General features: G+C 43.4%; 2 protein-coding genes and 1 long non-coding RNA gene across 4 annotated transcripts in view; 2 read left to right on the top strand and 1 right to left on the bottom strand.

Moving 5' to 3' along the window:
• Positions 1-5,643: 5,643 nt before the first annotated feature.
• On the bottom strand, positions 5,644-15,654 carry LOC106808939 (putative protein arginine N-methyltransferase 9). The gene is made up of 10 exons (XM_014811862.1): positions 15,419-15,654; positions 13,942-14,090; positions 13,319-13,555; positions 12,139-12,306; positions 11,566-11,745; positions 10,582-10,750; positions 9,865-10,036; positions 7,817-9,425; positions 6,953-7,109; positions 5,644-5,676 (listed from the first exon to the last, which is right to left on the bottom strand). The coding sequence occupies exons 1-10, from the start codon at positions 15,557-15,559 to the stop codon at positions 5,644-5,646; spliced, it is 3,015 nt and encodes a 1,004-aa protein (XP_014667348.1). The 5' UTR covers positions 15,560-15,654.
• A 175-nt stretch (positions 15,655-15,829) lies between these two features.
• Positions 15,830-21,392, top strand: part of LOC106808942 (THAP domain-containing protein 2-like) — an 11,131-nt gene continuing 5,568 nt past the window's right edge. For both annotated transcript variants that reach the window (XM_014811867.1, XM_014811866.1), the window contains exon 1: positions 15,830-15,985. In XM_014811867.1, the coding sequence (XP_014667353.1) occupies positions 15,906-15,985 (80 nt within the window). In that variant the 5' untranslated portion in view covers positions 15,830-15,905. The remainder of the gene's footprint in view (positions 15,986-21,392) is intronic.
• LOC106808943 overlaps positions 20,985-21,392 on the top strand; it is a 2,963-nt gene continuing 2,555 nt past the window's right edge. Inside the window, exon 1 of the long non-coding RNA XR_001393825.1 lies at positions 20,985-21,100. This is a non-coding gene — a long non-coding RNA (uncharacterized LOC106808943). The remainder of the gene's footprint in view (positions 21,101-21,392) is intronic.

Below are 21,392 nucleotides of genomic sequence, written 5' to 3'. Positions count from 1 at the left end.
CATACCACACATCACCACGACCCGCGAAAAGTTTTGCGTATTTAGCCACAGCAAACTGCCCGCACGGTTATCTTTGCAGCGTTGGCAAGGACCGAGGGCTAATCAGCAAAAGTGCAATTATATTTATACCTAAAAATGGCTATTTAACCGAACGACATTCATTTTAGGCAAATTTATTCCACCACACATAACTAAATAACACACTCACAGACTGGAACTATACTGTCCGTTTATCAAGATATTACAAATGCAGTTTTGGCCTTTTTAAAATGAAATAAATACCAGAAACACCCCAGTACCTGTAGCCTTTGGCTGGAAAAGTGTTTTGTCGCAAGCTGTAATCAGATTGTTCGCTTTGAAGTGGGCGGACCAACACACCGCACAGCATCACAACACAGACACGGCCGCATATATTTATAATAATATATAATAATTGTATTTATTATTTATTTATTTAATATATATATATATAATATAGAGTATCGTTTGCAATCAAAAACCTATAGTAAGTATCGATATATTAAGTATATTATTAAAACATATTTAAAAATTCGGAAGAGTAGAATACTGGTTATACCGAAAGTATCGCAATCACGGGTGCAATATAAGGATTAAAGCATGCGCCTATCGGCTGAATCGGATACCGTAGAGTATCAATACCTTCTAGTTTATTTTGAACGCCTATCTGCTGAATATAATATCGCGAGAATACTGAAAAAATAGACAATTGATTAACCTAACAAGCCGGCCTAGAAGCCCCCTTAGGAGGCTTTAACAAAACTGCAGCATCATATTACTTCTGATGTTTGACCAGGCTATCCTTTAATAAGAAAATACTTGAGTGTCATTGTCCATGTTAACGGCATCACAGTTTGTTAAACAGATTTCATCATCTGTCAGCACTGGATATGATATATATACAGTTTGACAGTATCACAAGGTGCATGATGATACACCACATTGTTCAGAAGTAGCTCGCGAGTCGCGTAAATGCATGGACACTCGTTCCCTACCTGGTTTGCTCGACATGGCGCAAGCTTTAACATGCCAGTGCACTCGGTTTTGGTTTACGTGCGGGATGGCCGCAAAGCACCGATAGTGTCTTCTTGTGTCCATTCCAAGAACCGCGAGATGGAATATAAATGGCATGTGTGCGAGAGAGAGAGAAGGAGAGTTAGTTCCTTAATATTGATGTAGAAACTACCATCGTCAAAGTGAAAGTCCAGTTTGATGGTGTGATGAGAGAGCATGAATGCGTGCGTGAATGTGTTGTGCGGCGCCATTGGTGATGCGGTGGTGTGCAATGAAGATCGATGGAGGTGAGAGTGGATGGAGTACTAGAAAGTATTAGTGTGTTACGTTGCGTTGCTATTGGTGTTGATGGCGTCTGCGTGTGTGGCAGTGCGTACGTGCGTGTGTGCTGTGTGGTTAAAATCGTGTGAGTTGATACGTTGTGGTATAGTCGACTCCGCAAATTGTGAAGTCGTCCAGCGTCCGAGTAGTCATGGACGTGTGTCCGCGTGTGCGTGGCGCGGAGTGAACGTAGTGCTGTCGCTCTTAGTGCGTAGTGCTCGCTTGACGTCTGCGTCACTGTCCTGTGTTGTGTTCAGGCCCAATATGTATTTCTGCACCGAGTAACTCATGATGGCACCGTCAAAAGCGAAGCCACAAGCTCTTACGCGTGCTGGGCTAGTTGTTCTCGCCTTTTCATATACTACACTTGACGCCTTACTTCACGCCTTACTTGAAATCTAAAACCTCTGTTTTGCATGCGCCAATTCCTAATAATACCACCTATGTCCTGTCCTTAGCTACACCCAATAAACCTCCATCTACCCCTCCGCGAACCTGCAGTAGAGCGTAGCAACGTATATACATTCCTAGGCTTCCTATCTCAATATTCCACAGTACTTTGACGAATCATCTATCATCTCTATATATACCTATCCCCACTCTTAATATAGTTATGTAACATGAGTAAAAGCTGAGAGAGGAGCGTCAAGAGAGTGAATTGAGCCAAGTGAGGCAAGCAACGTGCAAAGGAGTTACACAGTAGTGGATGAGAGCAGGAAACGAGAGAGATGGTCATTTAACCTTGGTAAACAGAGAGAGAGAGCTGAGAGAGTGGACGGAACACAATGTAGGAGCGTTAAAAATGAGGCAAGGTCCCAATTGCTGCGTTACATTGCATTTATCGAGAAGTTTTCATTAGAGTTGACGAGCAAACATCCAGCGAGAGCCTCATAGGATAAATTACACATGTTATAGTTTTCTTCGTCTTGTAGCGAGAGACACGTGTAAACAAATTATAGTTAGAGTAATAAATGGTAAAAAGATATGTCGCAATTGCTATACAAAACCTAATGCTTTAGTAGTGTGTGTTACCTAGCATGAAAACATTCGAGGAGATTAGATTGGTTAAATGAGAGGACAGACTTATGAGCTATTAAACAAGCCGAGCGAGCAGAGGGAACGACCGAACTGAATTGTGCATGTCTCAGCACGAAAACTGGAGAGAAATACATTCAGTAAAGACGTTCTAAGACACTAAAATCCGTTATATTGTAGAATGAATATTATCCACGTGATAGTAAAAGTACAGACGAGAGGTATATAAACGGAAGAGTTAGAAGCTTGAAAATGTAACTTCCTAAATATAGCAACATATAACATAATTACTTCAAATCTAAACACTTTAAGAACCATTTCATTTAATAACAATTAAATTCAACCGGATCAAATTGTGAGTATAACATATGTATTCTGAAAGAAACAAAATAGGAGAGTATGCATCTGTTATAAATGCAAATTCCCTTCACCTTGCATTCACTAAACAGTCCTTGTGACTTGTTAGTATTCATTAACATCAGTACTGGCAACGACATAAGACAGATCGGATGTATGCTCAAACACATATGAAATCAAACGTCACACCTCAAATAATTCCAAAGTCAAGCCCAAGGATATATAATAACAAATCAGATAATATCCAAAAAGCAAAATCATTTAATTGCATAAACTCGACACAAAACTGAATGAGCTCAACTATCAAAGTCTCAATTCCGAGTTATACGATGATCCACACCAAGATTCTACATTAACTATAAATAGGTATAAAATTGAATTATATCACAAGCCAATAATTTTTAAACATCCTTATGGCGCGCGCGCGTGTGCGTGTGCGCGTGCGCGTGCGCGTGTGCGTGTGCGTGTGCGTGTGCGTGTGCGTGTGCGTGTGCGCGTACGTGTTGTTGTGTAGGCAAATGATTGAGAATATTGTGGATGCAAACGGTAGACGGAGCTATTACGCGTGCGTGGTGCTAGTTGTTTCTCTTTCATAACTATCACTTGACGCCTCTTCAGAGTTACTTGAAATCAAAACTTGCTGCATGGTACATTTAATTAATACACTTGTTGGCCTAGTAACAATACAAGCTGCTAACGGAGTAAACCTAAAGTAATACCTTCCTAGGGGTTCCACTCAATATCACATATTGTACGCATATGTATATATATATATATATATATAAAGAATCAAATGAAAACACGTGCAAAGTTACCGCGTAAATAGGAAGTTTCCCGCGTTAATTGATTACAAAGAAATGCGTCTGCGTTTTTCTCTTATAATAAAATTAATTCTTGTTAGCAAACACGTTAAGAATGTAGTTAGAATAGTAAAAAATTGCCAATTATCACCTGCTTAGTAGTTGTGTACCTGGCATGATAACAGCGTAGAATAATTGGTTAAATAATGACACTAATACATGAGAGCCGAGAGGCGAGAGAACGACCGAACTGAATTTGTGCTGTTTCAGACGAAAACTGGAGAGAAATAGTCATAGAGGTGACTTCTTAAAACTAAAACTCTATATTACATGAATTTATCCACGTGATAGTAAAATAATGTAGTATAAAGGAATAGTAAACTGAAATGTAACTTTTAGCAAATACATATTCAATCTAAAATGTATTCATTTAATAATAACAATTAAATTTTAACGATTTTTTGAAACAATATAAGAAAATAATGGAATATTTGTTATATCTTCACTGTCATGTCTTGTGTTGTAGGTATTTCAGATTATGACGAATAAACAGATCGATGTATGCTCTCAGATTGTCAGCGTCATCTAATTCCTGGTACCAGAGTGAGTATATATGATAACAAAATCAGATTAATAGAAAAAGCAATCATTTAATTGCATAAACTGAACACAAACTGAATGAGCAAATCAAGTTCAATCTCAGTAAGTGCCCAAAGATTTATCTAATATAAAAATTATATCACGCATAATTTTAAACATCTTATGATAGCCATATCAATATTATTTACTCTACATAATTCTTCTTCGCAACAGTAACTTCTACAGCATTCTATACACTATACAGTGTTAACTGCCTCTTGTGAAGGTGGTCTTATCACTGCACCCCATCGCACCGCGTCAAGTCACCTATCAACTTAGCTCTAGTACTATAGCCCGCGTACAGTGACTGCCGCAGGCACTGCAGGGCCTGCGGCAGCCACTGTACGCGGGCTATAGTACTAGAGCTACTATCAACTGCGCTTCAACCGCACACATCACCGTCGCAACAGCGGCTAGCCACATCCAACATTGCCGTCCGCACATATGTAGCTACCAAGCAGATCTATCTCTCTCTCTCTCTCTCTCGCTTCTCTCCTCTCTGTCTCTCTCTCTCTCTCTCTTCGCTCTCTCCCACTCGCTCGCTCTCTTCCCATCCCCTTTCTTCCTCGTCCCGCCGATACCGATATCTTCTTCCGCGCCGCGCCCCCTCTCTCTTTCGCTCTCTTGTCCCTCCTCCTTCTCTCTCATCTTCTCTTTCTCTTCTTGCCTCTCTCTTTCCCCCTCCGCTTACGTCTCATCCTCTTCTTCTCTCTTCGCTTCTCTTCTGCCTCTCTCTTCCCCTTCCCTCACCTCTCTCGTCTCTCTTTCTCTTCTACTCTTCTCTCTTCTATCCCCTTCCTCCATCTCTCTTTTCTTTCTTTCTCTCTTCTCTCTCGCTCTCTTCTCTCTCTTGCTCTCTCTCGTCCCCCTTCCAAGCCACTCTCTCGCGTTCTCTTTCTATTTGCCTCTCTCTCTCCCTCTCTCTCTCTCTCTCTCTTCTGTTCCTTATCTCTCTCTCCTCCCCTTCCCCTCGGTGTGGTTTCCTCCCCTCGTCTGCTCGGCTACGCGATATGGTCTCGTTGCCGACGTGGGCTCGTGCGCAACCTCTTGATGTAGACGTCTGATCGCAGGCTGCTCTTAGGGCGTCGCATGCGCGCAGCAGCAGCCGCTGGGTCGCGCAGAGCGCGTCGCTCTGGTGTGTTCTATAAGCGCCAGCGCGGTGGGCCAGTTGATTACGATGTCGTCGCTATGCGTCGATGATGCGCCGCGGTCAGGGGGCCTAGTCGCGACGCGCGTGACAGCGCAGTAGAGGCAGGCGCGCAGGCCCGTCGTCGTCGGATCACCGTCCGCGATCGCTCGACGGTTCTTGTCGAGGTATTTGCGGTATGGCGTCCTCGCCGGCCGGGAGGGGGAGACGGAAGAGGGGAGGGGGAGGAGTGGGAGGTAGGTTTGGTCAGGCGTTTCAGATCGACCGTCTCGAACAGCGTGAACGGGTTAGTGAACGTTGTCGAGCGGCGCGTCAACGCGTGTTGAGTCGAGTTTGCGTGTACGTCTGCGAAGTGACAACAACAACGTCACGTATTTCAAGTGTTTGATATTATCATGTTTAGCAAATTTTGATACTGTATGTTATTTACATATATTAGTATACTATTATATTATATTATATATATATATATATACACATATAAATCGGTAGTAAATAATCTCAAAGGAGTTTGATGCGTATTTTCCTGGGGTTTAGCCGATTTTGGCATAAATAAACCCAAAAATGTTTCATACCTTTATTATCATTCGCCTATAGTATACTAAAATAGGTTTATAGCCATTTACTGTCGTATTGCTGTAAATTGTTTTTAAACATTTGAGATTATTTGCTACTGATATATGTGTGGGCATATATATATGTAAATATATATATATATATGCGAGGCTAGGGTCAAAAACTACGGGATGTGGTTCCATTGGGTCAGCCTCCAGAGCTTTGGTTTAAGAGTTTATCCCATGTTGGTAATGCGTATGTTTAGCAAAGAACAATTACTGCACTTTCAACTTATGTTAGTCTCATCGATATCTTCTGTTACAGCATGTTATATATGAATGTAGTGAAAATGTAGCAGTATGCCATGCTCACACCATATGATGAACAGCAGTAGGAATATGATCCATACAAGACAATATGAGACAATATTATGCTATATCAAAATAACCAGATATAACACCAGAACAAAATAAATGCATTACACAAAGTACATCCTACCCGATGATTTTTAAACTGACAAGAGCTTTTTTTCAGTTGGAAAACGTGTTTTTCGTTATTGGGTGTGTTAATATTTCTGGGGGGAGTTACCTCCAGGCCATGCGCCGACGGGGAAAAATCAGTCTAGAAAATGACTTTCGTTTGACACTTCATGGAACCAAGTTTAAATCTGGGTATACGTTTAAAAGTACATTACAATATATTATTAATTACACAGTGGCTACACGTCCGGTCATCCATTACAAAGCTCAGCACAGATTCCCAAGTCCACGTCAGGATTAGGCCCCGCCCCCTTTCAAATCGTTGATTTTACTGGATTTACTACTGCTTCAAAAGTTACAAAAACACATTTTTTCGATAAAATACCTAGAGGAAAGTAATATTATGGTAAAAACTTATTGTTTATTATTTTTTACTGAAAAAAATATAGTTGGGTTCACATAAGAAACATATGACCGGACGCATAGCCTGGGAGCTGCGCGTCTGGTAACCGGATGCGTAGCTACGGCTTATTAATTATCAGATCTGTATTATCAATTGTTTGCCATCCGCTGTCTGCGTGAAATACCTGATACTGATTGATGTAGGGTGCCACCTTCAGGCCAAGGGTGCATTCATCGTCCAACACCTTGCAGTCTTTTTGCAAGCTCAGCGAATCAATGAGAATGCCATAAACTGAGAGGGAATGTGGCAGCACCGTTCCAGCTGGTTTCAAGCTACATGCCCTACAGAACATAAGACTTTCAAAATCTCACTAGAGAAATTAGCCCAAGACTATACTATACTATACAAGACTATACTAGGCGAGACCTACAGGGTCTATTGATGCCAGGTCCTTTAATACAGGTCTTTTGATGTATGATGGTTTCTTGGAGCTGGACAGAATTACTTGCAACAGAAGGAAGTTGTACTACCCTTAAAATTGGCAATCTATTATGTTCTCTCGTTAGTAGACGTTGTGATTGGCACATTTGACACATGTTAGTGAAACTTTGTTATCATTATTATAATAATTATTATTATTATTATTATCATTGTTGTTGTGGTTATACTGGTTTACTGTACTATATATTATCTTTATTACTATCACTGTTACATCAGGTATCTGTGCTGTGTGTTGTTATTGTTACGATATCAGTCATATGTACTACGCATTAATATTATCCTCATTATATAAGTCAACCTTACTCTACGCTGGCAATCAACGCCAGGGTAAAAAATACACGGGAGCGATAAGCGATTCGCTCGTCAAACCTCGGAAATCGCTCCCGTGAGGCTCAAAATAGCTCCCGTAAAATTTTTGACGAGCGCTACTTTTCCACAGACTTGAAAAAGAGCTCCCGTGAAAAAAAAAGTAATTTTTTCCCTGATCTACGCGCAGTAGTAATGACACGTAATAGCAGTAGCAGTAGGTGAAGTCTACGCAGCTTACCTTGCGAAGGCGACGTTCTCCAGCACACGCTGCTGCAGCACGCCGGACGCCTCCACGGGATCGACGAGCACCGCGTCCCAGCCTCCGCCGCACTCCTCCAGCCGATCGACGAAGCGCACGCGCGCCGCCGCGATGCCGTTGCTGCGGGCGACGGCGCGCAGCGCGGCGGCGTCGCGCGCAGTCTGGCCGACGTATGCGACGGCGGCTCCGAGCTTCGCGGCGTGGAGGCCGAGCAGGGAGAAGTGTCCGCTCAGGTCGATGACGGCGACGGTGGCGGAGGCGCGGCCCGCGCACAGACGCGTCACGGCGCGCAGGTACTCGTGCGACGCGCGCGCGTCGTTCAGCCGGCTCACGACGTTCTCGCCGACGTAGTGCGTCCACGTCGCGCGGCGGTGCTCGCGAGGCGGTGATCGGTCCTCACCGGGATTCCCCGGCAAATATGGCGCACAGTCGTCACGATTTCCCGTGGGAGACGGCGAGCGATCTTCGTCGAGATCTGCCCGAGTTGGCGATAGGTCCTCGCGGCACGTTGCCGTGGGAGACGGCGAGCGGTCGTTGCCGTACATTGCCAGGGCAGATGGTAAGCGTTCGTCGCCACTCGTTGCTGAGGGCATCGGCGATCGGTTTTCATCGCAATTAACTGGGGAAGTTAGTGACCGGTTATAACTCGGGTTTCTCTGGGAAGTTTGCGATCGGTCTTTGTCTGAATTCGCTGAAGAGGTTAGCAACCGGCAATCACTGGGGTTTCTTGGACAAGTTATCGATTGATTTCCGTTGGAATTCCCTGGTGAGGCTAGCACCCGGCTTTCACTGGATTTTCTCAGGGAAGTCAGCGATCGACTTTCACGAGGCGAAGCTGTGGAAATCAACGCTTGACTGTATCTGGACTCCGCTGGCGAAAACAACGACCGGTCATCATCGAAACCTGCCGGAAAAGTTAACGACCGCCCATCGCCGGGCCGTGCTGCGAGCGACCGGTCTCCGCATGTGCCGTACGAGGCGTCGTCTTCGACGCGCCGCATCGTGCCGTCGGGCGCTTCGCCGAGACGCGCGGCGCAGTTCGCGCTCGTCGAACGCGAGAAGGAGAACGTGCCGCGGGATGCCGCCGCCGCGTCCGTCGCGAGATTATCTAGCTGCAGTCCGTTGGCTTTGGCGCAGAGGTCGTGTTTATCGATGCCGCACGCCGACGAGTTCTCGGAACTCGTCCGCTCACCCCTGTCGGTCCTCGCGACCGCCGCGTCGTCGAACGCGGAGGACGAATCGACGAGACTGCCGTCCAAGCACGACGCGTCCGATTCGCCGCAGCCAAACCCGTTCGTCGATGGTCCACAGCGACGATCGCTTACCGCCGCCGAGGTCACGTAGAGGTCGCCACCCTCTACGATGTCGCTTCCGTCTATGACGTCGCCACCGGATCTCGTGGCTCCGCTCGCCGTGTCGTGCTCGACCGAGGATTCTCGTAGGGGGCGCTGCGCGTCCTCCTCCGCCCACATGGCGGTGCTGACGCTAAGCTGGCTGCTGAGGTTCGTACAGGTGAACGAGGCGCTATCGGCAGATGTGCGCACCTCCACCAGACAGGTGTCGCCGGCGTCCAGCATCGACGTACAATCTGTGCAGGTGGCAGCACAATCGGCGTAAGATACGACGCGTCTACGACCGCCCTTTCCGCGTTATATGCGAGCGAGTGGTGATTAGCGAGGTCATACAGACATACACAACACTGCGTAAACTAAAACACAATAAGCTGCTGCTGCTGCTCCATAGTCAGGTTTCTCATTTCAGGTGTGTTAATTAATATTTGTTAATTCTTTTTTGGCATTAAAATTTAAAATTAAGTAACTTTCATTTCTAGCCAAAGTTCACCCTTCATCTTTTCATTCAAAAAATCACTGGAAAGGTAATCAGTGTGGCAAGTAAATATTCGTGATGCAATCAATAACAGCCATAGGTAATTATAAATAAATAATACAGCCAATGGCAGCCAAGCACTTTCCCTAATGTGTCCGTGTGTTTCCTACACGAGTCAACAGCTTGCATCATTATTGTACCTAGTGGAAAAACGGCCTGCTCCCAACATGTCTCTCTATCTGGCGACGTGTGTACTACGTTCTCTGTATCAACCACCAGGTCAAACCACATCGCGATTGCATCAAGCCTCCCGGAGCGCACCACTGGCACTCGCACTGTTTTTCGGACGCCCGCAATCCAATTCTTGATCACCTAATTTAACATAAACAATGTGTCAACTAATCACGCGTATATACAGCCAAACTTCGTTTCCCTGCTCACGAGAGGGCCACCTCCACCTAAACCAGATGCCGTGAGAAAACGTCCGCAGTATCTCAGCGCACAATCAATCATGCGACGACGTTCGACCATCCTTAGAATCGACTGTCAATCTCTGACACGACGACCGACTAACGGCAAACCAAGCGCTCGCACATGACAAAAGAACACGACTCTGCGGTAACGACTACGAATTGATGCTCATAACTACAACTAGTGTACAAAACCAAAGTATTAGCATGCCTTTTAAGTCATATGAGATCAATAACGCAGTGGTTACTGGAAACTTACTGCCTGATATATTTCTCTTGAAATTTATGTTAAAAGATTAACGATAAAGCAATTGTTAAGAAACTAAATTAACATTGCGGGGCGTGCGCAAGCGCCTATCGTAGAGTCACGTTCTTTTGTCGCGTACGAGCTCTCGCCTTGTCATTCGCGACTGACGCGTTCGCAGCGGACGCGGGGGAATGCCTTGCCTGCGGGTTGTTGAAGTCGACGTCGATGCATCGCGTGGGCTTTGATAGCCGCGAGTAGCCGCCGCGCATGGCCGCGAGACGTTCGGACGTGTAGCGCCCGCTCCGTAACTCCTCACTGCACAGCCGCGCGCAGCTCAGGTCCAGTGTGCCGAACGACGATCCCCAGTACCTGCACGGGAAATACAGTACACAATCTTTTAATCCGAAAACCGAAAGTTTTTTCGTCGAGGTCGTCTGAACACCAAAGCTCGCGTTTGGCTGCACAAGGTTCACTGAAAAAATATGAATGTGTTTGACATTACTCATACATATTGTACTGTACCGGTATAGCACTTGGCCTCTTAAAAACTTGGGTTTTAGTACTGGCTAGTTGCAGGATATACGATATGTATTACCTGCACTGTACTACCATTCTGAAATCCGAAAAATTCCGAATTCCAAGACGTGTCTGGTCTCAAGAGTTTCGGATAATAGATTGTGGACTGTACTTGCTACTTTTGTACTTTTGCAATCACTGATTTGATGCATTTTTTGACGAACTGCAATACCTGCGACAACAGCGTGTGTAAGACGAGCTAGCGCGTGAAGCCTCGGTACTTTGGTAATCGCCGATCGAGCGATTAACATGAATGTCATCATGCGCTCGATTTTTATTGTAATGCGTGTGAGTACGAATTGATGCACATAACTACAACTAGTGTATGAATTTGAAACCATAGAACTACCCTGACTTTTAATTTATGCAAGAATAATAAAGCCGTGGTTACTGGAAATGTATTGTGTGATATATTTCTATCGAAATTTATGTTAAAAGGTCAACGATAAAGTAATTGTAAAGAAACCGAATTAACATTGTTAAGATGTCTGTAGTAGTCTAGTTAATAGATATTATTGTCACTAATTATCCCTAGCATTAATATTGGCCAATCTGGGCATCGTGCAAGTAATTATTTTTACATAATCTTTCTATAAACATTTAATCACCTGGTCTTGATCTTTATTTCATCACATTCAATCAGGCATATGAACAGCACTGCTCCTTGTGGAATGACACGCCCTCTACCAGCTGGCATAAGAAGCTTGTCCCATGCATGCTCAAGTGTTGTCAAAATGCCTTCACCGAGCAGGCCGCTGTCAACGGTTTCTGTGACAACCAAAGAAACTCTGAAATGTCAAGATTAAATGGGTGTAAAAGAACTGCTGGAAACTCACTTAGAAATTCATATCAATGAATGTGTAACTGTTATTACCATGCATTTATATAAAATCAAAGTGCTGTGCACATATTATTTTATATCAAAATGTGATAATTGATGAAAGTGTGATATGCAGTGTCATGACAGGGTTTACAACCACAAGCAAATACAAGCAGTGCAATACAGGAGCTTACATCAGCAGCAAAACTGTGGGTTACTCTACCATGTGCAAAAGCTGCCTAAAATACACATCAAATAATTCAGACAGCATTCACTTCACCAACTGATTATTTATCATAGATTGGCCATTCATCTACAAGAAATTACTGTGAAGTGCCCTCTGTTACCACATACTGTGTACCTCTCAGCGATATCTTCAGGGACCAACATGCATGTCGACTTTTCACACTTTAGCATTACTGCATCAGACATGGAATTTGCCTGCAGTGCTTTAGCGGCAATAGCATGCATAGTTGGTGACATCTCACAGGCATAAACTGTCCGTGCCCCTGCTTGCACTGCAAACATACTGGAATATCGAAACATTATACACATATTAGTAATAACAAATTATGTGCGCAGGCAAACGATGAATGCCACTCTCGCATCCCTCCAAAAAATAGTAAGACGTTTGATGCGGTACATAAATGAAAGTGTCAATGACATTGTAGCTCACCACAAAAAAGGACACATATGAGTGAGTTAAGTGAGAAGAAGTCAGTTTTAATTGAGCAACCATCAACGTACATTATAGAAATGAAGAGTATATATGGGAGAACTCCCATTATATACTCTTGATAATTATGTGTAATTTTTTATGTGAAAATAATAAATAATATTATATATAAATTATAAATAATTTATAAACCAAATGAATCACAATTTGTGACGATAGATGGCGCTATACCCACCTTGATGTTTCTTAGTATAAATCATTATATCATAATTATAATAATATAATAATAATAGTATAAATCATAATATGTTCATAGCAGGAATTTTGCATTCAAGATATTGTCAATGAAATCTTGTAAAACGAACCAGACGAGTGTGACACCACAGACTGTTTGTTACCTGCGTGTCTATATAATATGCTATATAATTGCCAAATCCTACCTAATTTATATAATTTTTTTTTAAATATAAAAATCCCTAGCCCTTATTCATTCTCATATCAAAAATGAGCAAAATCCGTTAAACCTGAACTGACTAATGGCAATTCCCATTTTTGCCAAAAAATTGCCGTGGCTCGAAAGTACTTCGACTGGCGTGCTCCAAAATAGGACGTTTAATATGGGAGCATAGCAGTAACAACTATCCCTAATTTCAAACATGTGGATCAAACGGTTCCTGAGTTATCGTTGACCATAGCCAAATGTTGACGGACGGACGGACGGACGAACGGACAGACGTACGACGGACGACGACCCATGGCAATAGCTCAGCTTGACAATGTCAAGGTGAGCTAAAAATGTATATATCCAGTGCAGTTAGCTGTGCAGTTAATTGTGCAGCAAGTTACACAGCTTTTTCATCCCCACCTCAGTAACGCTGTTCCAGCACCAATGTCCAGCACGCTGGTGTGGCCCTGAGCAACGGCTGTCACGATAGCATTCTTGAATGCTGTGTTTCTCCATTGGTCATTCAGCATTCTAAAGTGCCACCTCTCCACCAGGTGACTGCACAGGTTCTGAAGGGTTTCCTTGGCAGCGACATGGTGGCGATTGATGTAGATAGCCTTCTGGAGGTGAAGAGCCGCTTCGCCGAAAAACCCTAGACTTATATTTCAACAGAAAAACATAAAGTAACCTTTCAGATAAAGCTGGGGGTCAAACCCTATATCTTCATGCATAATACATAAACATAAATGTGTATATATCACTAGTAAATAATTTTAAAGATTATACACATATGTGCTGCTCAGACTATATGCTTCAGTTTGCATACTTTTTATACTCAGGAACAGATTCTACACAACCTTCCACTGCAGGATAGCATAATTTAGATATGCCACTGAGGCTTGGCACATTTCAACACAGCTACAAACAGATTTTTATCCCTATCATAGCTTTTATTATATCAATCTAACTGATCCAGAGAGTTCCAAGAGTTACTAAAATGCCACTTGGAAGAATTTGGAAAAAGTGCAATTTATTCAACATACTGATAAAGCTGGAGGGCCATGGTATAGTAGACATCTTCACATTCCGGATAGATTTCTACTGCCTGTTCAAAGGCCTTGAACATGTCATCATATCTCTCTGCTTGCGCAAGCTGATTAGTCCATGTCTGCAGACACCAGACAAACTCATCCTAAAGTAAATACAAGGTAAATCCTGTATCACTTTGTGTATAAGATTATCTCTAGTATGGCTGGAAATAGTGATGCTGATTTTTATGATAAAATAATGCTATTATGGGTTAGTTAATGCACCACAGGTTTACAATCTGTACTCCTAAGAATATTGGGGGGTAGACCTATGTGTTATAATAGATACAGATTTTACCTTTATTCAAATAACAGTTGGTTAATGGTAGGCAATCTAGCGACTTTGGGTAGACAGGGGAAACGTCCGACATCTCGAGTGTATGCATAATAAATTTGTGAGTATCTAGGATAAGTATAAGATTATTTTAGGGTAAGGTTACGTTAGTAGTATAGTTACGGATAGGGTGCCGATTATGATGATTTATGCAAAAGAGAGGCTCTGGTATGCGCCTCGAAGAAAGCTTAGTGGTCAAAGGGTTATTGCGCCCACCTTTCACTATGAATGTTACAGGTTCAAACCCAACCATGGCATTAAAATTTCTCAAGATGTAAAAACCTGGCTGTCAACATTGGGGACTGTCCATCCCTTGTGGCTTGGATGTAGTTACACTACATGCAGAAGCACTACCTTGCTGCTATATCCCATGTCGTGTACACTGACATAATGTAACATAACACAACATTACATAACATTAAGGAACTAAGGGTAGGATTGAGACGATGTACATACTGATACTCAACTGTATTCGTCACCTGGGTGCTTTTCTGTTCCCATTAATAGTTAAACCCACTAAATGTATACATTTGCAAATGCGCCCACACTCACGACAACGTTACACCGCAGGACACGTACTAGTCAATGGTCACTTGTGCTGAGAGGGTCTATGTCCCCCAGGGTACTGCCGGAACGTACCCTGGGTTTGGTCCGGTATACCGGAACGTACCCTGGTACTATCTAATATGCCGGATCTTACCTCGCCTACTCCACTAACGTGTCTAAGGAGTCGCCTACGCCTACTCCCTAACCATAACCATATCAGATAGTTACCTCAGGTACATATATGTCACCTACGCCTACGCCTACTCCCTAACCCTAACCATATCAGATAGTTACCAGAGTACGTTCCGGTTTACCGGACCGTATCCAGGGTACGTTCCGGCAGTACCCTGGGGGACATAGACCCTATGACTATGAGTATGAGCGTCACTTGTGGCTAATTATTCATCTGGGCTGATTTATCAGACTTTTATTTACAACTACAACTACAAGACTGTTTACAAATTACATTAAGCTATATCGTAAATCTTGAGTTGAGTATCTGTTGTTTGTAGTACTACCACTAGGAGTAGTATTACCTAGTACTAATAGTACCTTTACTTCGTGTTTCTGCGAGTCAGGAGATAATTGCAACACGACAAGGTAATGGGCAAATCCTCTTCCATAATTTCCTTTCTCTATATAATGATGTGCACTCACACGCGATTTACTAACGACCTTTCTCCAGTTATTCATTGAGGTAGGCCCTATATAATAATAATGAACGCGGGAAATACAAAACTACGAAATTAATATTGTGTACTGAAACATTCAAATGGGCGCGGCCATGTTGAAATTATACCTCTTACAAGTTTCCTACCTCTCCCGTGTTTTGTTTGCGTAGACTGGTACCCGGTCCCACCTCTCGGCTTAGGGTGTAATCGAGTAATCGCGTAATAACCACCCATCGAGTAATCGAGGTGGGAGCGAGTACCAGTCTAATGTTTGCGGCGCATCCATGCGACGTTTGGCGTGATTTCGGTAGCCATATTGAAGCGGTAGAAGATACATGTAGTCGTAAAGTCTGCATGTCTAAAGTACCATGCCAGATTATTGCTGTGCGTATAACTGTAGGAACTGTAGGTCGAAAGCGACAAAGGCAGCAAAGATTACTTTTCATAAGTAAGAAAACGTTTTGGCTGAACTATAGGCCTACCTTATTATGTCAATTGTTTACGAATTTCGATCAATCCTCGATCACTATTTTAGTATTTAGCTGAACTATTTTCCGAAGTAGACACTGCACCAAAGACCCGGCCCAAGGATAGAGAACATGGGTCCCAATAAAACCAATGTGAATGTGCATAACCCTAACCCTAATCCTAACCCTAGTCCTAACCCTAATCCTAACCCTAACCATAACCCTAACCTATTATATTGATATAATTATATAGTAATATATAATAATAATATAGGGGATAGTATAAGTAAGTAATATAGCATAATAGCATATAAGTTTATAAGCAGGAGATTCAAATATTTTATGTTACACTTATTCTTATCATTTGGAGTTTTTGACAATGGGTGGTTTGGGAACAATTGTTATGTTCAAAACATGAACGGCAAACTACGGAAAATTGCACAGACTCCTTTGTAATAGTCATCTATGATTACTCGTCCGCTATATGCAAGCACACCCGATGAGACCGGGATACTAGAGAACGTTGGATGAAAGAGACGTGTTGACCGAGTGCGAGGGCAGATCTTGCACGGCGTTCCGCGGCAAGGCTCAAGCGACCGGCAGGAACGACCCCTCCTAGACAGTATGCAGCGCTGGCAGCTATGAGATCGTGGCGCGAATGCTTAGAGCGGCGCACGTATCATAGCTGCCAGGAACAGTCACAATTTAGTGGCGGGACAAGAGGGCAGACATTTGGAGCGTGCAAGTGTTACTTGTTATAAAATAATGTGTCTGTTCGTACCGAGCTGTGTCACGCGAAATACAGAGCTGTAACGAAATTTTCGCGTTCGGAAACCCTGCCCAGTCATGGAATGGCTTTGCAAGGACAGAAGGTTATATAACGTGGGACTCACTCCACTCGATTAGCCCATCGATTGACTAAGGGCTTAGCTGAGAGGTGGAAGCGAGTGGCCAGTCTAATGGGGCTTAGGCGGTGCGGCAGGCGAGCACTGCTTTCAAACGCCGTACGAGCCTCGGGCCATTGGAAGTTGCAAAAACGTTTTGGCAGGCGTTGCGGCGGGCAAGATATGAGGTCACGAAGAGCGCGGGTAGGATGTTTCTAGATCTGACAGCATATTCCATTATGGGCAAGGTTCGGAATGACGAGAATTGTGTCAGTCTTTGTGTGATTTCGCATGACAGCAGTCGGTTACGAAAACAGAGACAGGTTATGTTTTTATAACAAGTGAACATGTTGTTGAAGGAGAAAAAAGATGGAGCTGTTGTGATGTGTATCGTGCGTGAAACTGTCAATGAAGCGAGCGTCGAGCAATTTTGGGCAGCCGCTTCGCTACTGCTATTATATTAGTGTAAGCGTGCACAGTCGCGCCGCACAGCATGGCACGACAGCGTATGTTGGACGTGATTTCGACGATTTAGCAGGAACTGTCGGCAATAATACTAATAGGTATAGAGAGTAGCTATGCTATGAAACATGAGATGTTATGTAAGTAAATATAGATTTGATTTAGTTAGCATATATTTTATTATATCTGTAAGGAGTAGCTAGTAACACTAAAAGGAGTGCGTCATTATTAGTAACTTACTAGTACGGAACACAGGTTTGTTCATTATTACTCCTGGTTTAACTAGTACTACTACTAGTATAGTAGTCTGGTACTTAGTAGTACTATAGTAGTAGTAGTAGCTTACAGTAATTACTGTAACCATGTACTAATGTAGTATAGAAGTATTTCGTAGGTGTGGATACAATTCGTCGCTCGCATTGGGGGTCGTTTATAGATATCATATATAGGTGCTGTGGAAATCACGAGCTTTGGTTTATTGGGGACCATGACCATGTTCTCTATGCCTTGGGCGTCCGAGTCGGAGCGATTCCGGAATTTCACGTGATTCTTACGGAACATTACAGTTTAAGCTTCCCACTGTTCAAGTTTAGGCACTTCTGACTACCGATGTTGAAATCTTTACTTAGTTTGATGAAGGAGTGTAACTATGCAGAGATACAATTAGCATGATAGAGTGACAATGAACTGAACTGTAAACTGGATTTTTAGAATAGCGAAAACATGTTGTAAATTGTTCCTATAATATCGATCATATAACTCAGCGAGTCAACGCTAGCATGACGCTATGTATTGTTACAATGTGAACAAAAGTCAAAGTCGGTTTTTTACAGCAAACTGACAAGCGGCGGCCAAGTGGCCAAATAGTTTTATCGAGCATTTCAAAGGAAGTCTCAAGACATGGTGAGTGAAATCATCGTGCAATCTGCAGAAACTGCTGAACTAAACGAGAATGAGGCGGCTTTGGCGATACGCAGAGACCGCGTTGAGACGTAAATTAGATAGTGCAGGCGAGTTGTGAAAGCGTGCCGCAGGGCGGCGTTGGCGGCGCTTCGCGCGATATCCGGCTGGCAGATCGTCTAGAAAAACGATCTTTGGGCTTGTTTAAAGGTAGAAATAGTTTATCGCGTGTTAGGAAGCGATGTTATTTCGCTGGACGTGTCAGGAGCTCGACGCTGCGACGCTTGATTTGACACTTAGGATAGCACGAATACAGCATTACAAGCGCTTCAATCTTTGTTTACTCACTTCAGACAATGTTCCTTGTTATAAAAAATACTGTTCTGTTAGTAAGCGAGCTGTGTCACGACGAATCACAAAGACTAAAGAATTCTCGCGTTCGCGAACGTTGCCAGTAATTGGAAATAGCTGTCAGAATCAAGGAAACTACGGGCTCTTAACGTTGACCTCATTCTTCTTGCGCCGGAATGCTGGGACGTTTGCAAGTTCAATGCGAGGACTTGTATGGGAGTTGGAAAGCAGTGTGCCGCTGCGCGCTGCCTAATCGCCATAGACAGGCCTCGCTCAGCACTCTCGGCTATCTTAGTCACTCGATGGGTAATCGGGTGGGAGGGTCCAGCTATATACTTTGTCCTTTGCAGGGGCCATTTCCAGTACTGGCAGATTCGTGACCGCGAGAATTTCAGTCAGTGTTTCTGTGATTTAAGGGTGAAACCGTTCGGCTACGACAGAGACATTATGTTTTAATAACAAGTGAACCTGTTCACGTCCGCATAATGTCTGCGGTCTGTGTCCCCCTAAAATTGCGGACTGTTTTTCGCTGGCGCTATGGGATCGTGCGCGCGGCCTATGCATTCGGCGCAGATCATAGTGCTGGCTGGCATACGGCCAGGGGTCAAAATTAGCCGGCAGCATAGCCGGACTAGTAATATGTTTGGAAGGGCTAGTTTAAAGGCCAGGCTGGCTTGCCAGTCGAGCAAGTAAACCAATCTCAGACAGATTTCGTAATCCGTCCGATTTCGGATATATCAAGTGTATGATTCATGTAATATTAATTGCGGTTTGTACTCATTCAATTCAGTCAAATACCTCAGAAAGCATCTTGGAGCATTCGTGAGATCTAACAATTTCGCTGCGGCACCACTAATCGACATCTATGCCTTTAGGGTTAGTTGATAAACCAGAAGGGCTAGTAAAACCTACCTTACTAGCCTTGGGCTAAATGCATATTGTCTTATTTCTAACCGCCTGATACTGTCGTATGGACGTTCCAGCGAGTCGATGGTCGCTTGCCGCGGAACTGTGCGCGAAGATTGGGCTCAGCGGCTTTCGGTCACACTCCTTTCGGGCAAACGCTTCTCTAGTATCCCGTCTCATGCTGGATCTGGAGTCCATCACAGCCTGTTGTGACATCTCTTCGGACACTGCGGCACAAGATGGTTTCCCGCATTGCCATCCGCTTTGGCGTTGGGATTTCCCGGCTTACATTGCATATATTTTTTTTTTATTTTATTTTTTTGTTGTTGTTGTTTTTCACGTATCGCATCTTTTGGAAAATCTTATAAAAATGCAATAATGACTCTCAAATGATGGTTACAATCGGTAGCAAAAACATGACACAGTTTTCATCAGTTAATGTTACAGAGCATGATGATTGTTTAGAACTCAGTGGGTTCGTTGTCGCACGTGACGTATCACTCTCGGAGCTCTATACAGTTTTTATAGATTTCGCAATAAATGGAAGTGAAAAGCAACAAAAATAAAAAAAATAAATAATAATTAAAAAAAATTGTTAAAGTAAAATATTAATTATTAAATATTGTCAGATCATTGCTTACGATGCTTTTAGCGGCTGTTGCAGCGCCACATCGTGTTTTACGATACGCACAACATTTTCACAGGCAGTTAATGTTATGTAGCCAGTGGGTTGTTTAGACAGGGGGTTCGATGTCATAGCACGTGACGTTCACACTTCGTACTCTATAGGCAAGCAATTAATGTTAGGAACACTAATATGCAAATCGTCCAGGTTTTTTGGATTTTTCCTAGTGAGAAACATCTCATAAGGTAGAATTTGATGATACGTTTCAGGGCGCTGTAGGCGAGGGGGGGTTCAGGGTTGCGAAGAACCGCCCCCGGCGCAACACAAAATTTTTTTTTTTTTTTAAATTTGCAAGAATGTTCAGCTCAGGTCGTCCTTTTAGTGTAATAATTGCAAATCTCCATCGTGCGGAGGGTGAATAGTGAACACCGCTGCCCACACCCTCTCCCCGCTGGTCGCTTAGCTCCCGCCTTGGTACGCTTCGCGCGACAGACCAGGGGCGTGTCAAGGGGGGGAGGGGGTCCAGGAGTCCGGACCCCCCTTGCTCATATTGCCAGCAAACGCTCTGAGAGGGTGCTATTAAAAATAAATTACTGCCCCAGACGCCCGCTTCGCGTGCTCGCAAACTTTGGTTACAGTTAGAACGCGCCCCCCCCTGGTAACAATCTGTAGCACTGCCCTCGGGCAATTTGCAAGCATTGAAGAAAGAAACCCAATATAAGCTGGCTACGGCGCTCCCGTTTAGTCCCGTTAGTTGTACTTTTAATGTAAAAAAACCCAGCAAAATTTACAGAAATTTTACCAATAGAAAAATCGTGAGTACGCGTCAGTAATTTAAAAAAAAGAAAAAGAAAAATATAGTCAATAAATAGCATAATTTTTTTTGATTGCGATGTTTTGAGGTTTCTTCTATCGTGATGTGGTACTTGACAGTGTATGTATTGACGACATCAGTTCGCTGAAAGTCAGTACGTGTAGGTAGTCAGGGTAACAGCGACATATCGTACAGTACCCCGATGTACTTTCGGCGATATATCGATACCGTAACCAGGTTCGAGGGTACCTCCGATAGTACCTGGGGAACATAGACCCTATGAGCTTACTTATACCTAGTATATTATTTCTAATGGTTAGATCGTTCGCCTTCAGTGCGTCAAGAGCCAATATATAGTAAAAGGTATATATAGGGTCTTTGCTTCAAGATAGAGAACATGGTCCCAATAAAACAATATGCTCATTTACCATCAATATAAATATAAT

The sequence above is a fragment of the Priapulus caudatus genome, unplaced genomic scaffold, assembly GCF_000485595.1.
Source record: "Priapulus caudatus unplaced genomic scaffold, Priapulus_caudatus-5.0.1 Scaffold316, whole genome shotgun sequence".
NCBI lineage: Eukaryota > Metazoa > Priapulida > Priapulimorpha > Priapulimorphida > Priapulidae > Priapulus > Priapulus caudatus.
This window is presented reverse-complemented; position numbering and strand designations above follow the sequence as displayed.